This window comes from Penicillium brevicompactum, assembly GCF_028827555.1.
Source record: "Penicillium brevicompactum strain IBT 35665 chromosome Unknown utg000004l_segment0_segment0, whole genome shotgun sequence".
In the NCBI taxonomy this organism is placed as follows: domain Eukaryota; kingdom Fungi; phylum Ascomycota; class Eurotiomycetes; order Eurotiales; family Aspergillaceae; genus Penicillium; species Penicillium brevicompactum.
In genome coordinates this window covers 643132-666342 of record NW_026623207.1, presented here as the reverse complement: position 1 = coordinate 666342, position 23211 = coordinate 643132, and the positions used below count along the sequence as shown (strand labels likewise).

The 23211-nt window shown below is 47.2% G+C and overlaps 5 protein-coding genes across 5 annotated transcripts; all 5 read left to right on the top strand.

Moving 5' to 3' along the window:
• Positions 1-47: 47 nt before the first annotated feature.
• On the top strand, positions 48-1430 carry N7506_005735 (uncharacterized protein; the record flags this gene model as incomplete). The annotated part of the gene is made up of 1 exon (XM_056955028.1): positions 48-1430. The coding sequence occupies one exon, from the start codon at positions 48-50 to the stop codon at positions 1428-1430; it is 1383 nt and encodes a 460-aa protein (XP_056812005.1).
• A 2487-nt stretch (positions 1431-3917) lies between these two features.
• Positions 3918-5333, top strand: N7506_005734 (uncharacterized protein; the record flags this gene model as incomplete). Its single annotated transcript, XM_056955027.1, has 3 exons — positions 3918-4890; positions 4963-5085; positions 5149-5333. 3 exons carry the CDS (start codon positions 3918-3920, stop codon positions 5331-5333), a joined length of 1281 nt encoding a protein of 426 aa, XP_056812004.1.
• Positions 5334-6178: 845 nt separating this feature from the next.
• On the top strand, positions 6179-15692 carry N7506_005733 (uncharacterized protein; the record flags this gene model as incomplete). Its single annotated transcript, XM_056955026.1, has 5 exons — positions 6179-6452; positions 6502-11706; positions 11766-13252; positions 13327-14311; positions 14365-15692. 5 exons carry the CDS (start codon positions 6179-6181, stop codon positions 15690-15692), a joined length of 9279 nt encoding a protein of 3092 aa, XP_056812003.1.
• A 2717-nt stretch (positions 15693-18409) lies between these two features.
• N7506_005732 (NUDIX hydrolase) lies at positions 18410-19277 on the top strand (the record flags this gene model as incomplete). The annotated part of the gene is made up of 3 exons (XM_056955025.1): positions 18410-18569; positions 18618-18835; positions 18972-19277. 3 exons carry the CDS (start codon positions 18410-18412, stop codon positions 19275-19277), a joined length of 684 nt encoding a protein of 227 aa, XP_056812002.1.
• A 915-nt stretch (positions 19278-20192) lies between these two features.
• On the top strand, positions 20193-21383 carry N7506_005731 (uncharacterized protein; the record flags this gene model as incomplete). Its single annotated transcript, XM_056955024.1, has 4 exons — positions 20193-20592; positions 20647-20741; positions 20806-21171; positions 21243-21383. Coding segments are annotated over 4 exons (1002 nt in total), but the record flags the coding sequence as incomplete, so codon positions are not given.
• Positions 21384-23211: the final 1828 nt, after the last annotated feature.

Genomic DNA, 23211 nt, shown 5'->3' with positions numbered 1-23211 from the left:
GCATTGAGAGGTGCACCTGGTCCTGCATTCACCAAGGCTCATGCTCGATGCCTTGCGCTGCGCCGTGCAATCGACTCCCGTGTGATGAGCGATGCACTGAGGCTCTCAGTTGTGGTCATCAATGCCCCAGTCTCTGCGGGGAAGATTGTCCCGACGATCTATGCCAAAACTGCGGCAATAAGGGAGATGCCCGTGTTGATTTCCTCGAGTGGAAGACATACTCTGAGATCAATCTCGATGAGACTCCCATCATCGTGCTCGGATGCGGCCATTTCTTCACAAGTGAATCGGTTGATGGATTTATTGGTATGGACAAAACTTACACGAGAGACAAAGATGGCACTTTCGACGGTCTCCAAACCTCTTCTTCTCTCGCGAGTGCCGTCCCATCGTGTCCGGACTGCAAAACATCTATTCGACAATTCGTGACCAAACGTTACAATCGTGTGATCAACCGTGCTGTCATGGACGAAATTTCCAAGCGGTTCCTCTCTAAGGGCCTTGCTGAGCTCCAAGGACTGGAATCGCGCCTCAATGACATTGAAGAGGGGCTGGATTTGAAGCGGACAAAATTCTTCACGTCGAGCCCTCATTTAGAGCTCAGGTTTCGATATGCGGATTGTCAGCGTCTAGGGGCGGAGGCTTCAACTCTCAGCAAAACTATGAGAGCCGAGAATCAGCCAATCAGACGACTTATGGATGCAATTTCCATTTGTAAAAAAAGATCAAAAGGCGATATATCCGTTCTTTCGGCGCGCATGGAAGGGATGACCATCGCCTCCCACGATACCGATAATCAAATTACCACCAGCGCTCGACTCATTCAGATCAAGATCCAGGAGCTGGAGTTGAGCGATACGATGAAGTTGATAGGCTCGCGCAAGGGTTCCACAATGGATCCAGTGCTCGAAGTCCCGGGGCTATCATTGAGATTAGCTCAACTGCTGGAAGAATGCCGAGATTTGATCACTCAAGCCCATCAAGCAAGTCTCTTACGCATCGCTATCACAGGCACTATTTCGTTCGCCAAGATATCTCAGCTAAATTGGTATCATTCTCGAATTTATCCGACTGGAAGTGGGGATTCAGAAAAAGTACCTTGCCTCGAAAAGCCCGTGACTTATCTTGAAAATGCTCGCGGTTTACTTTCCACCGCATTGAATCTCTGCGACGAGATCGGAAATTGCCCCGAGCTTCGAGAACAAGTCCAGGGGATGGTTCGTCTCTATGAGGGACCACGGTATGAGACGGTAACTTTAGAGGAAGTTCAAGCGATCAAAACGGCCATGGTCGGCGGACGAGGCGGAATGGCAACGAACTCTGGGCATTGGTACAATTGCGCCAATGGGCATCCAGTGAGTGAAATTCCCATTACTAGAACCGACATGTTTTATCTCAAGGCCCAGTCTAACTCAAAATCTTTGCTCTAGTTTGCCATTGGGGAGTGTGGTATGCCAATGGAGCAAGCCCGGTGTCCCGAGTGTGGATCACCGATTGGTGGGCACAATCACATGGCGGTTGAAGGCGTCAGTCGAGCAACGGAGATGGAGTAAATCTCAAAACGAGATGGATACACCATGCTGCTGCTTTAAGTTATTTTTCTCATTGCTGTGCTGGTTGCTTTCTGTGTAGTGATCGTTTAATGGACTGCTGTGCCTACTTCTCCTCTAATTAGCTGGATTTTGCATTTCTGTGAGACCTCGGGACACGTCATTACCACGATCAGTGGATTATTTTCTGATACCCTTTCTTCACGCTGTAGGACTTGAAATATTTCAAGCTGAATGCTCCAGGATTAGGAGAAAGTGGTTCGTGGCAACCTCCAGGTATCGGCTTGTACATGCCAGCCCTTTCCAGGAGGAATTCAACCATAGCCCATATTGCCAATGCCACATTCGAATAACATGCTCGAACTAATGAGATCCCAAAACAGACATTGAGTAGGCCGTCGTCCATGGTGTCCTTTGCCCCGTGCTCATACTGGTTATCCGGGTCAATGGAATCTAACCTTTGGATCACTGAGAGTAAGTTGCGAGGTCCAGATATGATGAAACGAATGATGAGCGAGGTATAGTGAGACGTGACGGCTAGAGATACTATGCCTGGTCTGCGTTAGGCTTGCATGTTTCGGCTATCAAACTTTGAGTTGACTGCCCTTGTCCAAATTGAGTATATAGGGACCGAGCCCGTCGCCGACTTGATTGAACAAAGTTTCCAATGATCGAAGACCTACGGGTGGAAAACCTTTCAACAGATTGCCTAATATGAGGAGAATCCGGGAGGTATTCGCAGTTATTTGGCAGCAAAAGAATGGTGGGCGGTTTTGGAGAGGGTTTGTGGTAGCAAAATCGGTCAATTTCTAAAACCGTTCCTCGAGCATCCCGACCTTCCGAAGCATTGAATCAACTGCTTCTCGTTGAGGGCTTGTCATAAGGCATGAAAAATGAAATATTTTAGAAGCTGAAGGCAATGCTAAGAAAAGACTATAGTGATATGAAAGCTTTTGCAGATGATAAACCAAGCCGCACCGTTCGCATTAACTTCAAGGTGTCTGGGCGGATAACCAAGTTAAGTGGAGTTTGTCTTGGCTCACTATTGTATATATAAGCTCGTCTATTCCTCTGAGGAAGAAAATCAATCAAGACCTCTGAAACATAACAAAGAAAAGTTCTAAAACATTGGTCGATCTAATAAACATGACTACACCATGATTCTTTGCTGCAATCTGATTCGAGAGACTTTGTTTAATCCGATAAGCATAATCAGTGTTTAAATAGCTCTCGTTGACGTATTCACCATTAGATTACTCAGATCAGGTAATCTTCAAGTTTCCGGAGCGCCGCATGAATCTCCAGAACGTCGAGTCTCCAGGAACTGATATCATGGTCCTATGTCACAACACACAGGGGTATGCCTAGCCACATTTCATGACACAGATCTATTTCACTATAAATGTCTATTCCAAGGTTTGTGCGACGATCGTTCAGAAAAACTCCCAAGGTCCTTCATCCGTGTCTGGACATCTATCTTTGCTGCATAAATCATTCACCTTTGTGCTTTACCATGGAACCATTTATGCATAAGCCAATCTCTCTAGCGAAAAGCCTCGGCATTCTGACGAGGGAAGAATTTAACTTCATCTAACTCGAGCTTTCTCTCAAGAGACTCTAGCTACAAAACATTAGTTTTGAAGTTTAATGGGTGATAAAATGCAAAATTAGATCATACTGATGCGGTAGTGTCATAAAGCGGGGTGCTGGGAAAGGAAGTGTGTGTGACTTGGGGGGTAGTCTGTTTTCGAATTCCACTGTAAATGGTAATCATTTACTTTCGTATGTCAACAGAATGTAATTATGCAGTCACGATATGATATTTTATGAGATAGAAAAAATTGAAACTGAATGAATGTGCCACCAAAACCATGAAACCATAAGCTACTAAACCCGATTGGGTCAGGATCGGTCCCACCCTGTTGTCTTCGATGTATCTCTAGTAGATTACCAAAATTGCCGTAAATACAGGTTCCGGCATTGCGCAGATGATACTTACCGAAGGAAGCGCCCTAGAGTGGAAATTCGAAGATAGACACATTTCCAGGCACTTATTGTTTGTTTGTAGGCCGTGACATACCCCCCTCCCTTCTGTGAACAGTTTTTATTTGTCCGTATACTATTTCAACGATATTAGATGACAGCGTTCGATGAGTCATTGTAAGATGGTGTAATCTTCTGTTGGATACATGCGGATCAAGTCATCTGACATCAACCCCGCCCAAAACCTGGCTTTCTTTCTCTCCTTCTCGTCTTCTCTTTTGTCTTTCTTCTCTATTTATGAATAACAATACTACCACTTTCGACTACTTTTGCCCCCTGCTCTATATTGACCGCCAACGGCAATAAAGCATCGCCAGATTCAAAATGGAGACCCTGACAGATGCTCTTGCAAACACTCACTTGAGTGGGCGATCTGAACAATTGGAACAATTACTTTTTAGACCCCAAGAAGGTAGTGGGTTGGTGCCGAATGCTTTAGATAATGTTCCTCACTACTTGTTTCGGGTCGTCTCCCCAAATTCCGTCGGAACAACAAATGAAACGTGGGTGCATTCAGAGTCGGCATCTCAGAATCAGGGCTCTTCTATGGAAGACGTGTTTTTCAATTTGAATAGCGAGAAACGGATCACCATAGCCCGAACACTCAACTTGCATCTCCAATGGTGGCCAAAGGATGGCACTTGGGACAATTTCGTCTCATGGACTAGCTCCTTGCTCTTCGCAATTCAGTACATCTACTACCGGCACTTGAGCCCCAGGGATGGATCAGATTTACAGCAGATCAAGTTGTATGCGATAGATACGACACAGTTTCCTAAAGGCACATTTCTTTGCGATTTGGATCTGATTGATACTTTTTGGGAATCCGACGATCACCCATACAGAAAAAACCTAGAGAGCTTACGATACCTTCGCAACGAAACTCAAAATTACTTTGGTGAATATCTTTCTCAAGGATCGCTGAAGATTGAGGGCAAATGCGAAGTAATCTGCGCCCAGTCCCTCTTTGAACATGATCGATTACGTCGCCTGCAACCTCATTTTCGTGAATTCCAGGATCTTCCATTTAATAAAGGAAGACCGATCTGGCCACAAGAGGTCCTCCGTCTTCGTGGGAGTATCTGGCAACCAGCTGATCTACATACCCCATCTTCAGCCGATTTGGAGGACCGTTTAAAGGCCGTCAAAGAGATTGTACAAAATCTTGAACCACGCTGGAGATTGCCTCTTGCTATATACTTCACATCACTTATTGGCCAAGTATCCTTTATCGAAAAAAGAGGTGCGGCAATTCATAACATCTTCTTCGAGGTTTTGCAATCTACCTTTCCTGACGGTATGTCTACAACCAATTCTTTATTATGTAAGGCGACAATATATAACCACGAATACTAACAAGTTCTGAAAGAACAACGAGCGTTGCGTCCTTTCGACGTTAAAATCATCGCCCCAGATACAATGCCTGAATTGAAGCAAGTGATAAGACTTGTTCATGAAATGTACAAGTACCATGCATTGGGAAATGCGCTAGGTTAGTGCGATCGCCAGACATTACGCTCTGGAACTGTTTGTACCCTATTAACAGGAAGTCTAGATCGAGTTGCAACAGCCGAAGCAAGTATTCGTGGCATACATTTTGACAATGTGTTCTCAGAGGATGAGGATGCCTTTGCTTTGGCCGATCGAAATGAGCTACTAGATCGAACAGGCCAAAGTCTTTCAGCGAAGCTCCGCTCAGTACAGTACCTGTGTGAAAAAGTTATCTCGGCTATTTCATGAAGTACGGTAGAGAGAGCTAATTTATCATTTCTTTCTTTCCCAGCCATCTTAAGTGACAGCATAATATAGCTAGTGTTCGTTGGTTTAATCTTTCAGTGATATACCACTTACTATATATGGGTTTGTGGAGCTTAATGAGTGGATACCACTGTAAAATGTTTTATTATGGTACAGAGATAGGCATGTGGCTTGTTTGTGTAACACTAATGGGGTATTTCACGCAACTCTTTCTTATTTCTCTCTGGAACTTCATGAGGATAGACTCATCTACACTTTAAATATGGTGTTTCAGTAAACGTGATCAGCCCGATTCCGGAACCTGGATTCACGACAATTTTGGTAATCTACTAGAGATACATCGAAGACAACAGGGTGGGACCGATCCTGACCCAATCAGGTTTAGTGTCATAAAGTGGGGTGCTGGGAAAGGAAGCGTGTGTGACTTGGGGGATAATCTGTTTTCGAATTCCACTGTAAGCGGTGAGAAAGAATATCCCTCGCATGAACGGCCTCCCGCATGAACGGCCTCCCGCATCGGGGTCTCTGCATTCCCAGGCCGATAAAAGTGCTAAAGCATTTACAATTGGCCTGGTGTTTCTTTTCATGGTCTATTCATGTGAATATTCAAGTAGGTTTAGAACCCTTGACTTGAACCTTGAATTTGTGCGAGGGGGCTTTAGCCTACAATAGCAGGGAATGCAGAGCGTATTAAGCAGAACTTGGACTACTATAAAACGTGCCTACATGCTATAACCGTGAGAAAAGAAATCATACGAACAAGCTTCTCCATATAAACCAGAAGTCTCTGCCAATCCCGATATTCCGAAAACTATTTGTTCCAAGGCATGTCTTTAGAGTCAAGCTCATACATATTCCACCATGTCTTCCTTCCTCCTCGGACCCCGCAGGAAGATGATCATAATTTTGAGCACGAGCGGTTCCTTCTGGACACTGTTATTGAAGCCCTGAGTAGGTTTCGGAACTTTTTCCCGACCGACCAATGTGGTATTTTCAATGAGATCATCACAATGACCATTCGTCTGAGACCTACCTGTGCTCTAGACGGCGATGGGAGTGAGATCGAAGTTACTCAGCTCCTGTATGATTTGAAAGATAAAGGTGAGTGGTGAGTCTTCCCGATCATTTTTGACATTCTGACCACAGTCAGGTGGTTTCTTACCTATCTTTGTCCGAGAACAAAATGCGGGGATTTTTCTGAGTAAATACGACAATAAGATTCAAGTGGAGTCTTTTGAACTATCGCCCCGCAACGAATCTGTGACGAGCACTGTGGGACGTCTTGTTCGTGGTTTTCCTGGTCCAGCGATGACATTGGATTTGGCAGCTTTCAATGAGCCAGGCCTACTGGAAACACTCTCCCAGACACTTGTACGCATGGGCCACCAACCTGCTGCAGATACGAAACCCAAAGTAAGCAAGGCCCAACAAGAGCACGACGAGGACAGAGACACCACCCATCCCATGATGGTCACGGAATTGCTTATGTCGACACTTCGTCCACTATCTGCGGATGCCAAAGCCACTCAAATCCGGAAGAATACTCGCGAAGAAGTCATGTGGCGTGACAGTCGATCGCCCTGGAGACGATCCGCGTTATGGCTCTTTGTGAGGGTAACCCTCCAACTGCTTTTCCGCAGGTTATCCGATGAGGCTAGGTTGGATGATCTATACAAACAGTTCATGGTTTTCTTCATGAGCTTTGTTGTAGATAAGGCTTCGGTCGGCCTGTCCAGCGAGGCAATCTACTGCATGAATGCTAAGATTGTTCGTCGACTGTTAAAACTCAACTTGTCAGGAGAGCCGCCCTGGTTTTCTCCCGTTCGAGATATCTTGAAGCGGTCTTATGAGCAAATCCAAGGCAGATGGACAGAGATCAGGAGGAAGAACTCTCGTAGCATCGACACATCTTCCCTTTCGACATTAGACTTTCGTCATGACATCCAGTGTGCGATCCCTGATCTTGATCTGTACCTGAAAGGAATCGGGCGACGAGGCCATGATGATACACTGAGAGAAATGTTCAATCCAGCATCTCAGCTTCCCAAATATAAATGCAACAAACTGCCAGATTGTTTGGAATTTCCCGAGGGCGACTATCAGCGATACAACCTTGCCGCCTTCGAGGATTGGGTCGCTGTTCATCTCAATGGATGGATAGAGGATCATATGAGAGACCAGGCATCCTGCAGTCAGCTGGGCCGGTTGATGATGCGATATCATGAAGCGGCATCCTCGTCATACGTTCAAAATCCTGAAGCTATATCAGTCATGCTTCTTACTCTTCTCGAGCTGTGGATTGCATGCGACAAATCCGCCATCCAATGTCATCATGAGTTGGGGAAGTACGACGCTTGCATACCTGTGGATTGTTTTCAATCACTTTTGCTACCATTCAAATCACAGATGACGAGGCTAGCTCAGGCAGAATCATATCTGAGTCAACGACAACGCAATCATAGATATCATGGGTCCGGAATCTTTCACGACTACGGTACTCGGAACTGCTTTTCCGTCCGGTATTTTGACCAGTCTGACGAACACCAAAGACTACTTAAAACCATTGAAGATCACGCAACCCAGAAGAGAACAGAGAAAAAGGCGGAGCTGCAAGAGAAACAGCAAAAGTACAGGCATCTCATGAACTTGGCGTCTCAAACAGTGTGCCAGCAAGAGGAAGTGATTCTGGATGCGAGATCCGGATTCCGAGAGTCTCGTCATAGCCATTCCTGTCCTTGTCGTCGATACAAAAGGGAGGCAAAATCAATTGAAATCAGTGTTCACGAGTGGCCATTGCCGACTGTCCAGCGACAAGCCAAGTCCACTGTGTTCGAACTCCAGGTACCCAAGCCATTTGGGAGCTGGCGAGACACAACTTTGTTTTTTCTGTACAACTGTCTGGGGGTTCAATATGTGAAAACATCGAGTCCACGAGCAGAGCATCGCCTGCAGACATATTCAGGCCTCTCATCATTCTTCAAGTCCCATGGCCAGCATTCGCGAATTGGTCTTCTCTCGCAGAACAAGCCCCACAAACGAACTCACCGGCGGGACAGGTTGATAGTCAATGTGACCGAGACAGACATTTGTCTAAATAATGGTCTAAGCTTTCAATACTATGATGATACCGTTCAATGCTATGTGAGCGCGTTTGAAAGGACCCTTCGAACCGCAAGGTCCTGCGTGTATACCCTCCCGCAACAAAGCTCCGCGCTTCAGCAATTCATCTTCCGACCTGCCCAAGAGCCACATGGCCCTGCACCAAATGAAGTGATAGCAACACAATCTGCTGCGCCTGCAAACATTTCGATGGAAGAATACAAAGCACTTGCATCAATGCCCCTTGGGCTGGAGATACAGTGGCAAAATATTCTCGTGGAGTTAGCTGCGCCATCAGTGGATATAAAGAAGGTCGAAACAGCAATCTTCGTCTTCCAAATAATCAACCAAACAGGCCCGTCGGAGCCGACGACGTGCTTACGACAAGGCCATGCGATCCTGGGCGACCGGGCGTTTGTGGTTGCAATGCTGTCTCGTGTCAAGGAAGTGACCGAAAGAATCAAGGAGAACTGGGAAATGATCCATGCGCTGAATATTCTTGCTCGACTTGTTCTGAGGATTCTATCCCTGTCGCCTGTGCAAGAAATCCATGATGTCTGCCTTCATTGCCTGACAACAGTACGCCAGGTGGCTTTTCATTGGGTCAATACCGTTAGAAGAAAGGCGAGTGAGACGGTCGACGACGCACAAAAGACCAGACTGATTGAGAGAAGTGTGCACATTGCATTGATTTGTGTGGAGACCTTCGACGCAGAGGACCTTGCCCAAGTGTTTGCAACTTCATCGGATATTTCGGTCTTTCTTCAGTGCGGTACGGTTATCTGGAATGGGCGGCGCTCTGTTTCCACCGAAGTAGGCTCATTGGTTCCTATTCTTTACTACCGATGGCAAGTTCTGAGTTATCGAAGCCACTCATTCCTAGGGGAGCTTATTGTTCGACATAAGAATCCAGGGATGGACTTGACGATCCACGAAGCGTGGGCCGCATACAGCGAGGTATCAGTGTGGTCAGAAGAGCCCAATGTGAGGTATTGGCTATTCACAAAACTCGACAGTCAGTCGACAGCTGGTGCACATACGTTCGTGCATTACAATCTGTTGACCGGAGAATTGCTCGTGAACGGACTCCCACTCACACGCCTGCCTTCGGAATATGAATCCTACGGAGCATACCGAAGACTCTTTGGGAAATCACAACTAGATGTGATGCCGAGCAGCTCACCTGGGATGCAATTTTCATGTCAAACCAAATATCGGGATCACACAGTGCACCTGGGGAAAGGGATTGTTCCTGGGTCCAAGGAGTACGACTTGTCGGTCCAGGCGGTGAGAGACGGTCGAGTATGGGAATACGTCCCGAGCAGGCTTCTGGCTAGGATTTTCCCAGACGCCTTTGTTACAAGTTATGTACACTGGTACGATGTGGAGGGTGACTATGTGGAGTTCAGGTCCGCCGAAAAGCCTTGGTCTTCGGACGGTCAACATTGGCGATTAACGAGAGCCAACTCTCACATTGGCTGGCGCCTTGAGAAAAATGGAATTTTCTTACTCAGTGCCGCTAGCCAGACGGCGAGCGTGATATCCAACATCTTCCAGCCAGTCGAAAAACCTCTGAAAATCCATTTGATGCTCCATGATGCCTCGTCGGTCCTGTGGATCAAGTTACCGCGCCTGTGTTTAGAATTCTCTCTCCAACCTCGGTCCTCTTCAATCCGATCTCGGCAATATCTCGGTATGTCAGTTGACAATGATCAGTCGCTTGATTCATTGATCGGCCAAAGCAGTAAGATCATTCTGGCAGATCTCACCTCGTGCAACCGCCTAGTTCTCATACCTGAAGGGCGAGTCTCTTATGCAAAAGCCCAGGACCATGTTTGCGTGGAGGTCGATTGGCAATCCAAGACTACACTCCACGCATACCCGATCGACGAGCAACTGGGTCGGCTTGCAGACAATGGTACATTGCAGAGCAAGCTGTTTCTGTGCTACTTGCACGCTCTCACATCATCTTGTTTGCCCGATCCGCTCACCAAGAAAACCGGGACCGAGCAGGCGCTCTTCATTCTCCGCTCTGCGTCTGTCAGGTCGTTTGATCGACTTCAGCCCGAACAGATAGCGCTCTTGTCAAATATCGCGTCCCTTTCTCCTGCAAGAGCGTATTATCCTGCGAATGAACGAGTGATGCAGAGCGTTTGTTGGCGGGATGGTCTCGGCAGCCTGTCCCAGCACCAGGGCTTTCGAGAAGAGGTCAATGCCATTTTTGATCAAGATCGCCGTACAAGCTTTTTCTACCCAGGTGCCAAGCTTGATTATCCCCCACTCCCGCACGTGGAGCCGGAGCTCCTGTTGCGCGATCGAATCCGCACATCATCATTCCGGGTCTCCGGTTTCGGTGCCGAAGATCACACGGACAAGTATGATCATCTTTACGAAGGCCTCGATGCCAGTCGCATCACTCCTGCTGGCATTCGCAGCTTCGCAATATGCAAGATGCTCTACGACGGGATCCCACGAATCCAGTCACAGGTCGCAGAAAAACTGACCTCTCAACTCTGGCGGGTTCTCTCGTCTCCTAGCAGAGTGTACGGTCCGAGTACTCACCTTGATATAAAAAGGCTACGATACGATTCCGAATGGATTATGGGCTCAACGGAGTTCATTGCCAGTTACTGGTGCTGCATACACCAGCTTGTGTGCTCCCGCCGCGACGGTCTCAATAAATTCCAACTTATGGCCTGGCTCTCAACTATCGCTTTTTCAGGCAAAACCGAAATGGTGGTGCTGGAAATCATTGCTTTTCTCTTTCTTGTGCCAGAAGCCGCTTTCATCTCTCCGCCCGCGCGTGAGCTTTTTTTGCCATCAGAGGGGTATGAGATGGATGGAAAAGAGGCTCTCAGCTGGATCAAAAAAGCAGAGTTTGATTACACTCCGGAATCGAACCTTGTTCCCGTAACGAATGAGACATATCCAGACTTCACCCTCCGTCGAAAAACGCTTCGGCAAAAGAATCGGTCACTGGTCTGCGAAAGGATATTACTTCATTTCGCCAGCGAATGGCCCACCAGATCACCCTCATACCCCACCGCCCAAGGGTCTCCGAGAATTTGTGACTACTTGGATTTGCGTCAAACCTGGAGTCAATTTTCGATGGGTTTTAATACCTGGATGGATAATGAAGAGTTGAGACAATGGATTACCGGACTCACAACTTTGTTCTGCAATCAGCGAAGTCAGGATGTCAAATTCCCCCGTATCATCCGCCTTCTGATGCACTCCATACAAATTCCCATTGCGGGTTCGTGTGCTTCGATGATTGCCTTCAATCTCTACCGGATCTTGACAACGACGAACCAGACTTACAGAGCTTTCATCTCACATCTTCACTCATGGCCGAATGCCCTCCTGACTTAGCTAAACTGGTCGACTCTTTATCCATGATAGCGACGTCCAAATATGAAAAATGGTACGTTGCGCAACTTCAGAGTAGTGTCGCCTCCATGAAAGGTGTGCAACAAAGTGGCCGATTGGAATTGAGCCCCGACGCGTGCAAAAAGGTGATTTTGGAGTATCTTGTCTCATGCGAGGACTATGCCTACCGGATTCATTCTTCTCTCATGTCTCAACTAACCCTTTCCGCTCGATGGACTCATTCGGCGGACTCGAGGGATCTGTTTCGTGCGCAGGTGGTCGCCTTAGCTTTCGAACTTCAACAATGCCCCAGATTGTCCCCTCTCCTCCTACTAGCACAGCTATCACGTCACCGATGGAAATGCTTGGACGCTGGTTGGAAAAGATGTTTCGTTCGTTACGGATGTTCTATTACAACGCTTCAGCGGGCAAGTCGCCTCGCTAGAACTATCGACACACGGGATGAATTTCTGAAGGAGCTTCAATCATCAGGTCATACCAACTGGGACCCTTACGAATTTCCAGAGACTCTGTTAATGGAGATTGAGAACGGAATTCTCGTTCGGGACGTCCAGGAAAGTATTGCACGAAGGATGAGAAATTTCCCCCGGGGAGAGAACGCGGTCATGCAGTTGAATATGGGTGAAGGCAAATCCTCGGTAGTCGTTCCTATCGTGGTGACGGCCTATGCGAATGGGTCGAATCTGGCACGGGTGCTTGTGGCTAAACCACAATCACGACAGATGTTTCAAATGTTAGTCGCAAAGCTAGGCGGCCTCTTGGGTCGGCGTGTCTATCACATGCCCGTTTCGCGCTCGTTGAAGTTGGGCGAAGCCCAAGCAGATGAGATTCAGCGCATGTGCGCTGAGTGTATATCCCTCGGCGGGGTGTTACTTGTTCAGCCCGAACACATTCTCTCCCTGAAGCTGATGTGCCTTGAGTGTTTTATTGTTGGCAAAACCGCCGTAGGCCGTTCTCTTTTTCAAATCCTGCAACTTTTCCACGAATCTTCGCGTGACATCGTGGACGAGAGTGATGAGAATTTCAACGTCAAGTTCGAGCTGATCTACACCATGGGCGCTCAACGCCCGGTTGAACTGGGCCCGCAACGATGGATGGTGATCCAAGAGGCTCTGCATTTGGTGAGGCGATATGCTACGCATGTGAAGGCTCAGTTCCCTCATTCTATTGAAGTCAGTGAACACCGGCGTGGTGAATTTCCAAGAATACGTTTGCTCGATCGCGATGCTGAAGAGGCTCTCCTCGCATACGTCGGGACGTATATATGTGAAAATGGAATAGGTTCCCTGCCGATCTCGAGGCAGACTAATCCTGTGAGAGAGGCCATTCTAACCTACATCATGAAGGCTGTTCCTGCGGACCATGAGGTCGCAGCCGTGGAGCGTGAGGATCCAACCGGCATTTGGGGGAGAGTACCCGGAGTTCCCTCCTTTTGATACGGGGCTTGCTTGCTGGGGGGGTCTTGGCCTTTTGCTTGGGTCAAAAGCGATGGCGGGTAGACTATGGGCCTGATTCGAATCGAGATCCGCCGACAAGGCTTTCAGTACCGTACCGGGCCAAAGACAGCCCTTCTCTTCGCTCGGAATTCAGTCACCCGGACGTCGTCATCCTGTTGACGTGCCTGAACTACTACTATTCTGGGCTCCAGGATGATGATATATTCCTTGCATTCGCTCACCTGGTCAATTCAGATCAGGCTGATGCGGAGTACCAGATTTGGGTGAACGATGCACCGATGCTTTCACCTGCTTACCACCAGTTGGTGGGCGTGAACTTGGACGATCGACATCATTGTGCTGAGCACATATTTCCTGCCCTTCGCTTTGCAAAAGCCGCGGTGGACTACTTTTTGTCGCACATTGTTTTCCCGAAAGAGATGAAAGAATTTCCCGACAAGCTATCCGCCTCTGGCTGGGATATTGGGGAAATCAAGTCAAACCCCACTATTGGATTCAGCGGAACGAATGACTCGCGACAAACTCTGCCACTGGGGGTCACTCAACTCGATTTACCTGAACAAAACCACACGAATGCTTTAGTACTGGATTTTTTGTTACGACAAGAGAATTCTGTGGCTTTCATTCCCCAGCCAAGTGGCCCCAGATCAGATGCTCATGTCCTGTTGGACTTAGTGCTGAACTTGCATCCACCGGCTCAGGTTATACTTGACGTGGGTGCACAGATTTTGGAGCTCAGTAACCATGACATGGCAAAGGCCTGGTTGAGCCGGACTCCGGTAGAAGGGCCAATCCAGGCTGTCGTGTTTGTGAACGACCAAGATGATATCTGCGTCCTTGATCGAAACGGTCGAGTGGAATCCCTCCAAATCTCTCCCTTTGCACGGCAAATGGGAGCATGTTTGGTGTTCCTGGACGAGGCCCACACCAGAGGAATCGATCTCAAGCTTCCGGTCCACTACCGTGCGGCGGTCACATTGGGCCCGGGCATCACAAAGGATAAGTTGGTTCAAGGTATGGGTTCGACATCCGACATGATCACAAGTCAAAGTTTAACAGTTTTGCAGCGTGCATGAGAATGCGACAGTTAGGCAACGGACAGTCCGTCGTCTTTTGCATCCCAAATGAGGTCGACCGTAGTATCCGGGTCTTGCGTGGCAAGCATGAAGGATCGCCCATCAGTGTTTCAGATGTCCTTATCTGGTCCATTTCTGAAACTTGGGCGAACATGAGGCGCAGTGTTCCTCTTTGGGCTGTTCAGGGTACTCGTTTTGAGCGCCAACAAGAACTATGGCGATCTCCTCATCACAGGGACGCCGCCGAAATGACGTCGATCCAAGCACAAAGGTTCCTTGATCCCGAATGCCAGACTATAGAGCAACGATATCGACCTGGTCATCAAGAGAGGTTGCCATCCCACTCCCCTCACGATACAAATCTGAATTTGAATTTGATATGGGAGCGCTGTCAAAAGTTCGAATGTCTCGATACTGGATCATCCACCCTACAAGAAGAACAGGAGCGCGAGCTCGCTCCAGAGATTGAAATCGAGCGTCAGGTCCAGAGACCTCCACCAGCGTCACCCGAAGCACACCGAATCCATCCACATATATCTTCTTTCATAGCCACGGGCGTGCTTTCAAGACCTTCCGAAGCCTATCAGCCGGCATTTTACTCACTACGGAGAACCTCCGCGGCCTCCTTTCTTGACCTCTCTCAATTTCCCTCCAGTCTTCTGGCCACGAGGGACTTTTCCACGACTATCAAAATCCCGGTTGGGTCAACGTTTGTTGCCGACGCGTTCCAACGACCTGTCAGGTGGATTCTGAGAAGTAATCATCGTGTCTCTCGGGATAGAACGATTGCGATGCAAATGATGATCATCAGTCCCTATGAAGCCAATTTTTTGATGCCCGAGATACGGAAATCAGATCATGTTTCGCTTCATCTCTATGCACCACGCCAAAATCAAAGCTTTCTTCCATTGGATAGACTCACGTTATACACTGTCCCTCAAAACGCTGACGAGATCGAAGCTCCTGATTTACTTCGCATCCAGCTCAACCTCTTCTCTGGACAACTGTATCTTGGTTCCCACTCCGAGTACAAGGACCTCTGTGAGTTTCTAGGGGTGGCATATTTCAAAACACCACCGGGGTTGGTGGTTGCCGCGGATGGTTTCATCCAAGGCGGCAATCAAGGGCGGGGACAAGGTTTCAGTGAAAGCCCGATCCAGTTCCTCAAAATTTTGACGTCGCAGATCAGAAAGGATTGCCAGGATATTGGACGAACACATATCGGCCACATTCTCAATGGCCGATTGTTGTTTCCATCTGACTTCATCGAATCAGCGAGATCGTCCGTCGAGGCCAATTTTCACAAACTGACCATTTAATCACTGGTCCGTGGATGGTTTTGATCACAATGTATCTGAACCGTCAACTTACTCGCAATGCAGATTGTCCTTACTCAGAGCGCTCACTTATTTTATGCAAATCGTAAATTCCCAAAAGGCTTCATTGTTGTGTATCTACCCCAATTGTTTCGAGGACCTTGTTTACTATAATATTCACGGGTCTGTAAATATGGTGAGGAGAGCTGCCCACATTTTCTCGGCACTGTTTTTTCCCGGTGTGAGTAAGGTATTACGATATTAACCTCCTAAATTCATCTGGTATGTGCCCTGATCTACGCCCTCGCGTCACTTCTCGGGTACTGCTGAGTATTGCGGCAAGCATCCTTTGCAAACAATGAGCCGTAAAATCTAAGCCATGCATGTAAACAATTCAGTAGATTAAGAGGTTCCCATCTGGGAAACATGATTCGAGATTGTTTGTCGCTACACTGATTTGCTGGAATGAACAGAACCCTGTGTCATCGGGCTATCCTACGGTAGCACCCGGTATTGCCTTCCACGTTCTAAACAGAGATTCGAACCCCTGATCACATGGCACAGGGATACGCCTTGTATCTAATTGTAACACAAACAGTCTGTTTTTACGTCAATCCTAAGTAAAAACCCTGGAAACATCTGCCCAAACGCAAAGAAAAGCACAATACAACCAGCCTCAAGCTGACAGAATGTTAGTCTTGACTTCTGCATGCCGGAGCTGCTTTATCGCAGCATGTGGTGCTTCCCTGGGGCCTGTTTAGCGTCGAAACGATAGGCAAAACTCAACTATTAGTGAAAGATCGAAGTGCCTTTCGATCCTTACTGTTATGTTATGGTTCCGCGGTTTATTGGATATTAGATATACTAGCTAGCGTCTTTGGGTGTTTGTCAAATTAAACTCCTTCGCACATACCTGCTGGGATATCTTATTTTTTGACAGCAAACCGCGCAGGTTACAGTACATATGGATGTGTGGGTGTGTGTGTGGGTGTGTGTGTGCTTCATTTGCCCTGACCCCTCCCAATGAAAAATGATATGCAGACTACCTCATCTATTTATTGTATCTGTCAGCTCCTTCTACTCACCCATAAATTTGCACGTTGACTTGTGACAGATTTTGTGTATCACTCGCAACGATAGGGGCTTCCAGTGTTTGTATGAACTTTGAGAAAATAGCGTCACGCCTGAGTCAGCAATTGAGGGTCTCTATGCCTAGCTTCATAACAATATGTCTTGACATCTAGCTCAAAAGGCTCGTACAGATTATGTGAAAACGCAGCAGGAAAGCAACACTTCCGTGTTGTGCTGTATAGGCTGGAAAAGCGTTCATTGGCGGAAGCGTATTGTTGGGGTTTCTCAACGTACACAGCATCGTCCCTATTTTAACGATATATCAAACCTTTGAGGTACAGTAGAGGACAGGTTCGGCTTCTACAATGATCACACTCTTTCACTCTCTCTTGACGCTATATCCGGGAGCTATTCCATTTTGAGTCTAGGCCTTTAATTATGTGTCTTATCCGTCATACGGGACAGCAGGATACCCGGATTTTTCTATCAGAATTATTCCGTAAATACGCTCAATTTCCAGAAAAGTCGATGCAGCAAAAAAATGTGCCAAGGGAGTCTTGCAAGGTCGAGTTCGCTTCCCTCTTCCATGCCAACCCATTGAATAGGTGCAATAATCAGGTCTTGTCTTAAATTCCAAGAGCACCTTTTTGCCGTCTCTTTCGGGACAGAACTTGCCACTCGGCTGATACGATACTGGGCCTGACTCCCGTGCGCCACAAATCGCACATTAGTATGCGCAACGCCCTGATTGAGAAATGAAGCACCTTTCCCCTCATTTTTGGCTGAGCTGAGCTTCCTGCCTTTTTCCATTATCGTACGCTCCATCGAGAGCATCTCTTTTGCTGCTTGCGAACAGCTGGATCGACCCGCGCATCTCTGAGTGTGCATATATATTCCCCTCTTCACTGGGTACCATGTTGAGGTTTTGTAAAATGATATACCGCGGTCGCATAGAGACGAGACTGTCACCGAATCGCTTTGATTACTCGAATGAAGCACGCTAGCTATGTCCACCCCACAACTCTGGTGCGGCAGCAAATCCTCAACTATGCTCCTAGGACCCAGAGGAATTTGGGCTTGGCACGACCAATAGCGCATCGTGCGTGATTTCGTTCCTCTGATGCGTGTTTGGGACCCTTCGTGGCCTAGAATGTCGTGCGGGCGCTGGGCAATTCGTACTAAAAGTAAAGTCTGCCTTGCGCTGTCCTAGATCGGGCTGCTCAGCCTCAAGGCTTACACTCGTGGAATTAGCAATCCGCAGGCTGCGCATGAACATAGACGTAAATCCTAGACCAAGATAGAAGGCGCAGTATAGACGCAAAGTCCTGCAAAATTGGAAACCGGAGAGACCACTGTGGCCTAGAAAAGATTAGGAGGCTGTACTGCCAAGGACTGACCGTCCTTCAGGAACCAGGTGAACTCGGATGGTGGGTCTCTAGACAGCCTAATGGGTTACCAGGCTACTTCTCCTGTAGGTCGTTGTCCCTGTAAATCCCTCAATGATATCGCGTTAATCACTCCATGGCTATAAAACACCGCCTTTCCCTCCATGGCTTCTTAATCATCGCTCTCTATCACTACATTGCTCTTTGAATTTCGTCATCATTCCCTCATCTGTTCTCAAAGCTGCTGTCAGCCGCCCGCCTACCATGTCCACCATTTCTTCCTCACCGACGGAGAAAAAAGGCGCGCAGAAAAAAGGCACAATGGGGTTGATACCCGTCCTGGTCAATGGCCAACCCTACATGCTCATGCATGAACGAACTAGAAAGACGATCAAAGATGGGGTGAAAATCTATGGCGGACCACGTAAGGCTTTTTCCTGTGCGAGGAGCTACATGCTGACTATCACCACAGACAGCCTAGCTGGCCCAGGCGGCGCCGCCGATGCAGGTGAAACCCCAGATGATGCGATCATCCGCGAGACTCAAGAAGAGTACGGACTAGAGGTCACAATTGTTCCCGTTCAAGGCAAGAAGGTATTTGCCAAGACCAACAATTGTCTGTCGAACGGATCCTTCTGGTGCTGCAACTTTTACCTTCTCGAGTTGAATGATAAAAAGCAAGTTCCTCAGGTATGCCACTCATTCACTGTCCCGCGGAGCTTTATCGCTCCTACCGGTTCCTGCAGATGCTGGTGGTGGCCGGAGAAGTCATCTTTTGTGCTTTGTCCGCCTCCGAGAGAGCCCTTGCGCTGATACCCGCCTACAGATCCCGCAGCAGGAACAAAAGAAAGCCACCCGCTTGGTAGCGGTGCCGTCTTATGCCTTGCAGTATTTAGGTGAAGTGATTAGTGTGAACGATGACGCGAATAAGGGTGGTGATGCGAATGAGGATCGCATCGAGGTCAAACTTAAAACAGACACCGTGTATTTCTTTGAGTCGTTGAAAAACCTAGCTAGGGTCCATCGGGAACTTTGCATGGATGAGCTCTCAGGATTCTGGGATATTGTCTCGGAAATACCAGAATACCAAGCTGATGAGCTTATTGGGCACGGTATCGATATAATTGAATAAAGCGCAAAGGTACCTAAGCCATAAGCTCCTTACTGGTTAGTGGGGGCGTTGCACCCAGGCTGAGTTACGTAGGAGCATATGTAGCTTTTGGGCCATTGAAAATGGTAGTTACTTAACTAACTAGACTAGTTCGAGAGCTGTCTCTCTCTCTCTCTCTCTCTCTTTCTTCTTTTCTTCTCGTCTCTCACAATATATGATCTATCGTGCGTCCTCTACAGTTTCTCTATCAACTGGAGATCGTCGTTTGGGTAGCGATCAACTTGGTATGGAATTCTATATTTCTTTTATTAATTATGTGCTTCAGATTGATTCACTCGCTTGCGTGATTAGCCCACTTCCTATATATTTTAAAAGATCTGGGAAAATAGGGAAAGTAAAGAACTTAGTCTTGGGAGAGGATGAAATAAACTCATGCAGATCCATCGCAATCTTCCAATATGCCCAGCTAGTAAAGGTGAGACACAGTGGCGGTGCTCATGTTTACCACTCTATATGGTTCTGGAACGTGTTGGAATCTCGTAGAATATATGCTGTTAGATATTGAGAGACTACGAGTAATGTCAGATCGGGGGTCTACGATGTGAGTAGATCAGGAAAAAGCAGTCTTTGTATGATGAAGTCGATGGAGCAGATCACCTGACTTACGAAAGGTGGGTATAAAATAGTAAAATCCATACATCCACACATCCACAAAACCTAGTCCAGTTCATATTTATTTAGGTCTCTTCGTTCTGCCGTTCGAGCACAGCAAAACTATCGTCTATGTTCATTCCATTCAACTTTGTTGATTCTTTATCTTTGTTAAGGTGTGATTTTCGACATATCTGCTATTGGTATAATTCCTGATACATACTTGGGCTTTTCCAAGGCATTCACGCTTCTAGCTGGGTCACTTTGGAGTCGAAGTCTGGCATGATGTTGCGAGCTTTGCATGGTGCCTCGCGAGCAATTTGTTTCACTATAATACTGGTCCTTCTTGTCCTTCAGACGAGGAACATATTATGCGATCGATTTCAAACAATGAGGGTTGATCGCGAGGATCCCAATCACTGTAGAAGCAAAGATTTGGTGGATTGGTCCCGTTTTGCATACTCGCAATATGCCACCAACACTGCTTACCTGTGCAACTCTGTCATGATTTTCGAGACCTTACATCGTTTAAACAGCAGGGCTGATCGTTTCCTGATTTACCCGTCCAGGTTTTCGGCCGACGAGAATGATGACGGGGCAGAGAGTCGATTACTTCGTCAGGCCCGCGATGAATACAATGTGAAGCTAGTGCCCACACATATCCAAAGAAGACACGGAGGAGACCGTATGTCCTGTTTGATTCAATTTTGAGAAAGCTGATAAACTAACCCAGCCTTAGCCACCTGGTCGGAAAGCTTCACGAAACTTCTAGCTTTCAATCAAACACAATACGACCGAGTTCTAAGCTTAGATTCGGATGTGACTATGCTACAAGTATGCCTCAAGGGAGTGGTCAACGCGGTGCATCCAAGGTTGTTGAACTAACGTGTGGTATCAGCATATGGACGAACTATTCTTCCTGCCTTCGTGCCCGCTGGCCCTACCCCGAGCATACTGGCTAGATCCCGATCACCGCATCATGACCAGCTATCTCATGTTGATTGAGCCGTCGACAGTTGAATTTGACCGCATCGTCGCTACCATTGAATCCTCGAATCCATCAGACTACGATATGGAAATCGTGAATACTATCTACAGAGACCACGCCCTCATCCTCCCCCATCGACCCTATACCTTGCTGACAGGAGAGTTCCGCGAGACTATTCATACCAGATACCTTGGGAACTCACGGGAAGTCTGGAGTCCTCAGAAGGCTCTGATGGAAGCAAAGACCGTCCATTTCTCTGATTGGCCAGTTCCAAAAGTCTGTCTACTTTCAGTCTACCTCACGGAAAAGAGTCTCTTCGGTTCATCATGCTGACAGAACCTGAATAGCCTTGGGTTGATTTCCCTTCGAATGCTATGAATGAGCATAAGCCTTCTTGTCGTTTGAATGCAACGAGTGGCCAAGTGGACGACTGTCGCGACCGTGACCTTTGGCTTGGAATCTACCATGATTTCCACATCAGAAGACAGGTAGGAGACTTTTTTTACTCCGCTCAGATGATGCCTTTACTGAGAGTTTCAGAATATCTGCGGTGAGATCTAGTAGTGTGTCTGCGGTGCTGGAAATTTAGTGGGCTGGGACAGATCAGCGCGGAAGAAATGAAGAAGCATAATACAGAGTTTCGAATACCAGATCAAGAGAAGGACAGTCCGTACAAGAAGGATCTCTGGGCCTATTTTTGCTGGACTCTCTTCGTATTGATGTTATCTCTTGTTACCTGCGAAAAAATACTATGAAATTTATGATAAAAGCTAGATAGATGGGCAATGTATCAATGCCAAAAACAACGTAAATCAACAGTCAATGGAATTAAAAATAAGTCCTGATGGCTTCGACTTTGATGGCGATGATACGTGCTGCTCGAAGGTCATGGAAAAGACCCAGAAAATATCGGCCAAAGGGCAAGAATGTATGATATGAACCACAGATCGTGTCTGTTTTGTGAGATCCGAGGAAAGAAGAAGAGGGAGAGATGTATCTAGCTGCGGAGCCCACCAAATTTGGAAACCACTAAACCCCCGACACTAACGCTAGATAAATCTCATTTATAGGAGATAATCGAATCATAAATCGGGATTCTATGTTCCTGTCACTGTTGGAAAGTGTTCAATCTATGGAATAGGATAACAGTACTCGAGTAGTGAGCATACGGTGCATGCCATGTAACCAGAATAGAGTCTACATCGTAAGCGCAACGTTCTAGTTAATCCTCCCTTTTTTCAAGATGCGATTGTAATCTGTGTATACCTGGAAGCAGTTCGCAACTAATCGTCTTTTTTGTGGACATGAGGATTTGACTGAGGTCTTGGAGCTGTTCCGCTGTTTCGGGGTCGGCGTCTGTTTGACGGTATGCCCAGGAATTCTTCCCAGCCGCAGGATTTGCCTTTGGGTTCAACGAGCGGAGGCCTGGGGCCAGTTTCCCTCGATTGATCGAGGGACGTTTAACATCACCAGGAAAGTATGTGTTGCTGTTGTCTTGCGTCTTGGTTGTAAGAGATGATGTTTCACCAAATGTCCGCTCAAGTGTCTCTTCCAACACATCCTTCCTGTCGTCCCTCATTCTCTTGCCTACCTCAATGAATACAGGTGCCCCGGTCGGCCATATTTTAAAACAGTCTGTGTGGACTTCAGGCTTCGAAGACTGATTGCCGCTGCCACGATACCCAGTTTGGGGTTCAAGTCCACCGATTCTCGTAGATCTCCGTAGCGGCATTAAAGAGAATTGATGAGAAATTTCATACAAAAAGCTCTGTAGCACCTCTTCAGTGATCACATATTTATAGTACGATTCCGGGCGGTGCTTGTGCCCTAGAATTGGACCAAAGCTAAGTTTGGGACGTGTATGGAATGATCGTTTCCGAGGTTTGTTAGAATCGTAAATGTACTGATGGAAATGGAGCATCAGAAGTACACGGGTCAATGCAGACAGTTGTAGAAGACTTGCCATCAAATCAGCATAAAATGGGCAGATCCAGGAAACCCATCCTGATTCGGAGCGAAAGAAGGGCTTGTCTCAGACTGGCGCATTGTCCCCACTGATGACAAAAAATTTCCAATGACATAACAATAACATAAACCACAACAAGGCACCCGGGCAATAGTAGAAGCACTATGCTATGTGTGTTCACGTCTCGGAGGAGAATTTGCCACGAGTGATTTTTGATCTAGCATCACCTTCCACTTTATTTCACTGCTCGAATTTGGGTGCTACATTGAATTCAGAATTACATGACCAGAAAAGCCTCAAAGAAATGGTGAGATACTTTTTGGAGGTTTGATAAGCTACACTCGGAAAAG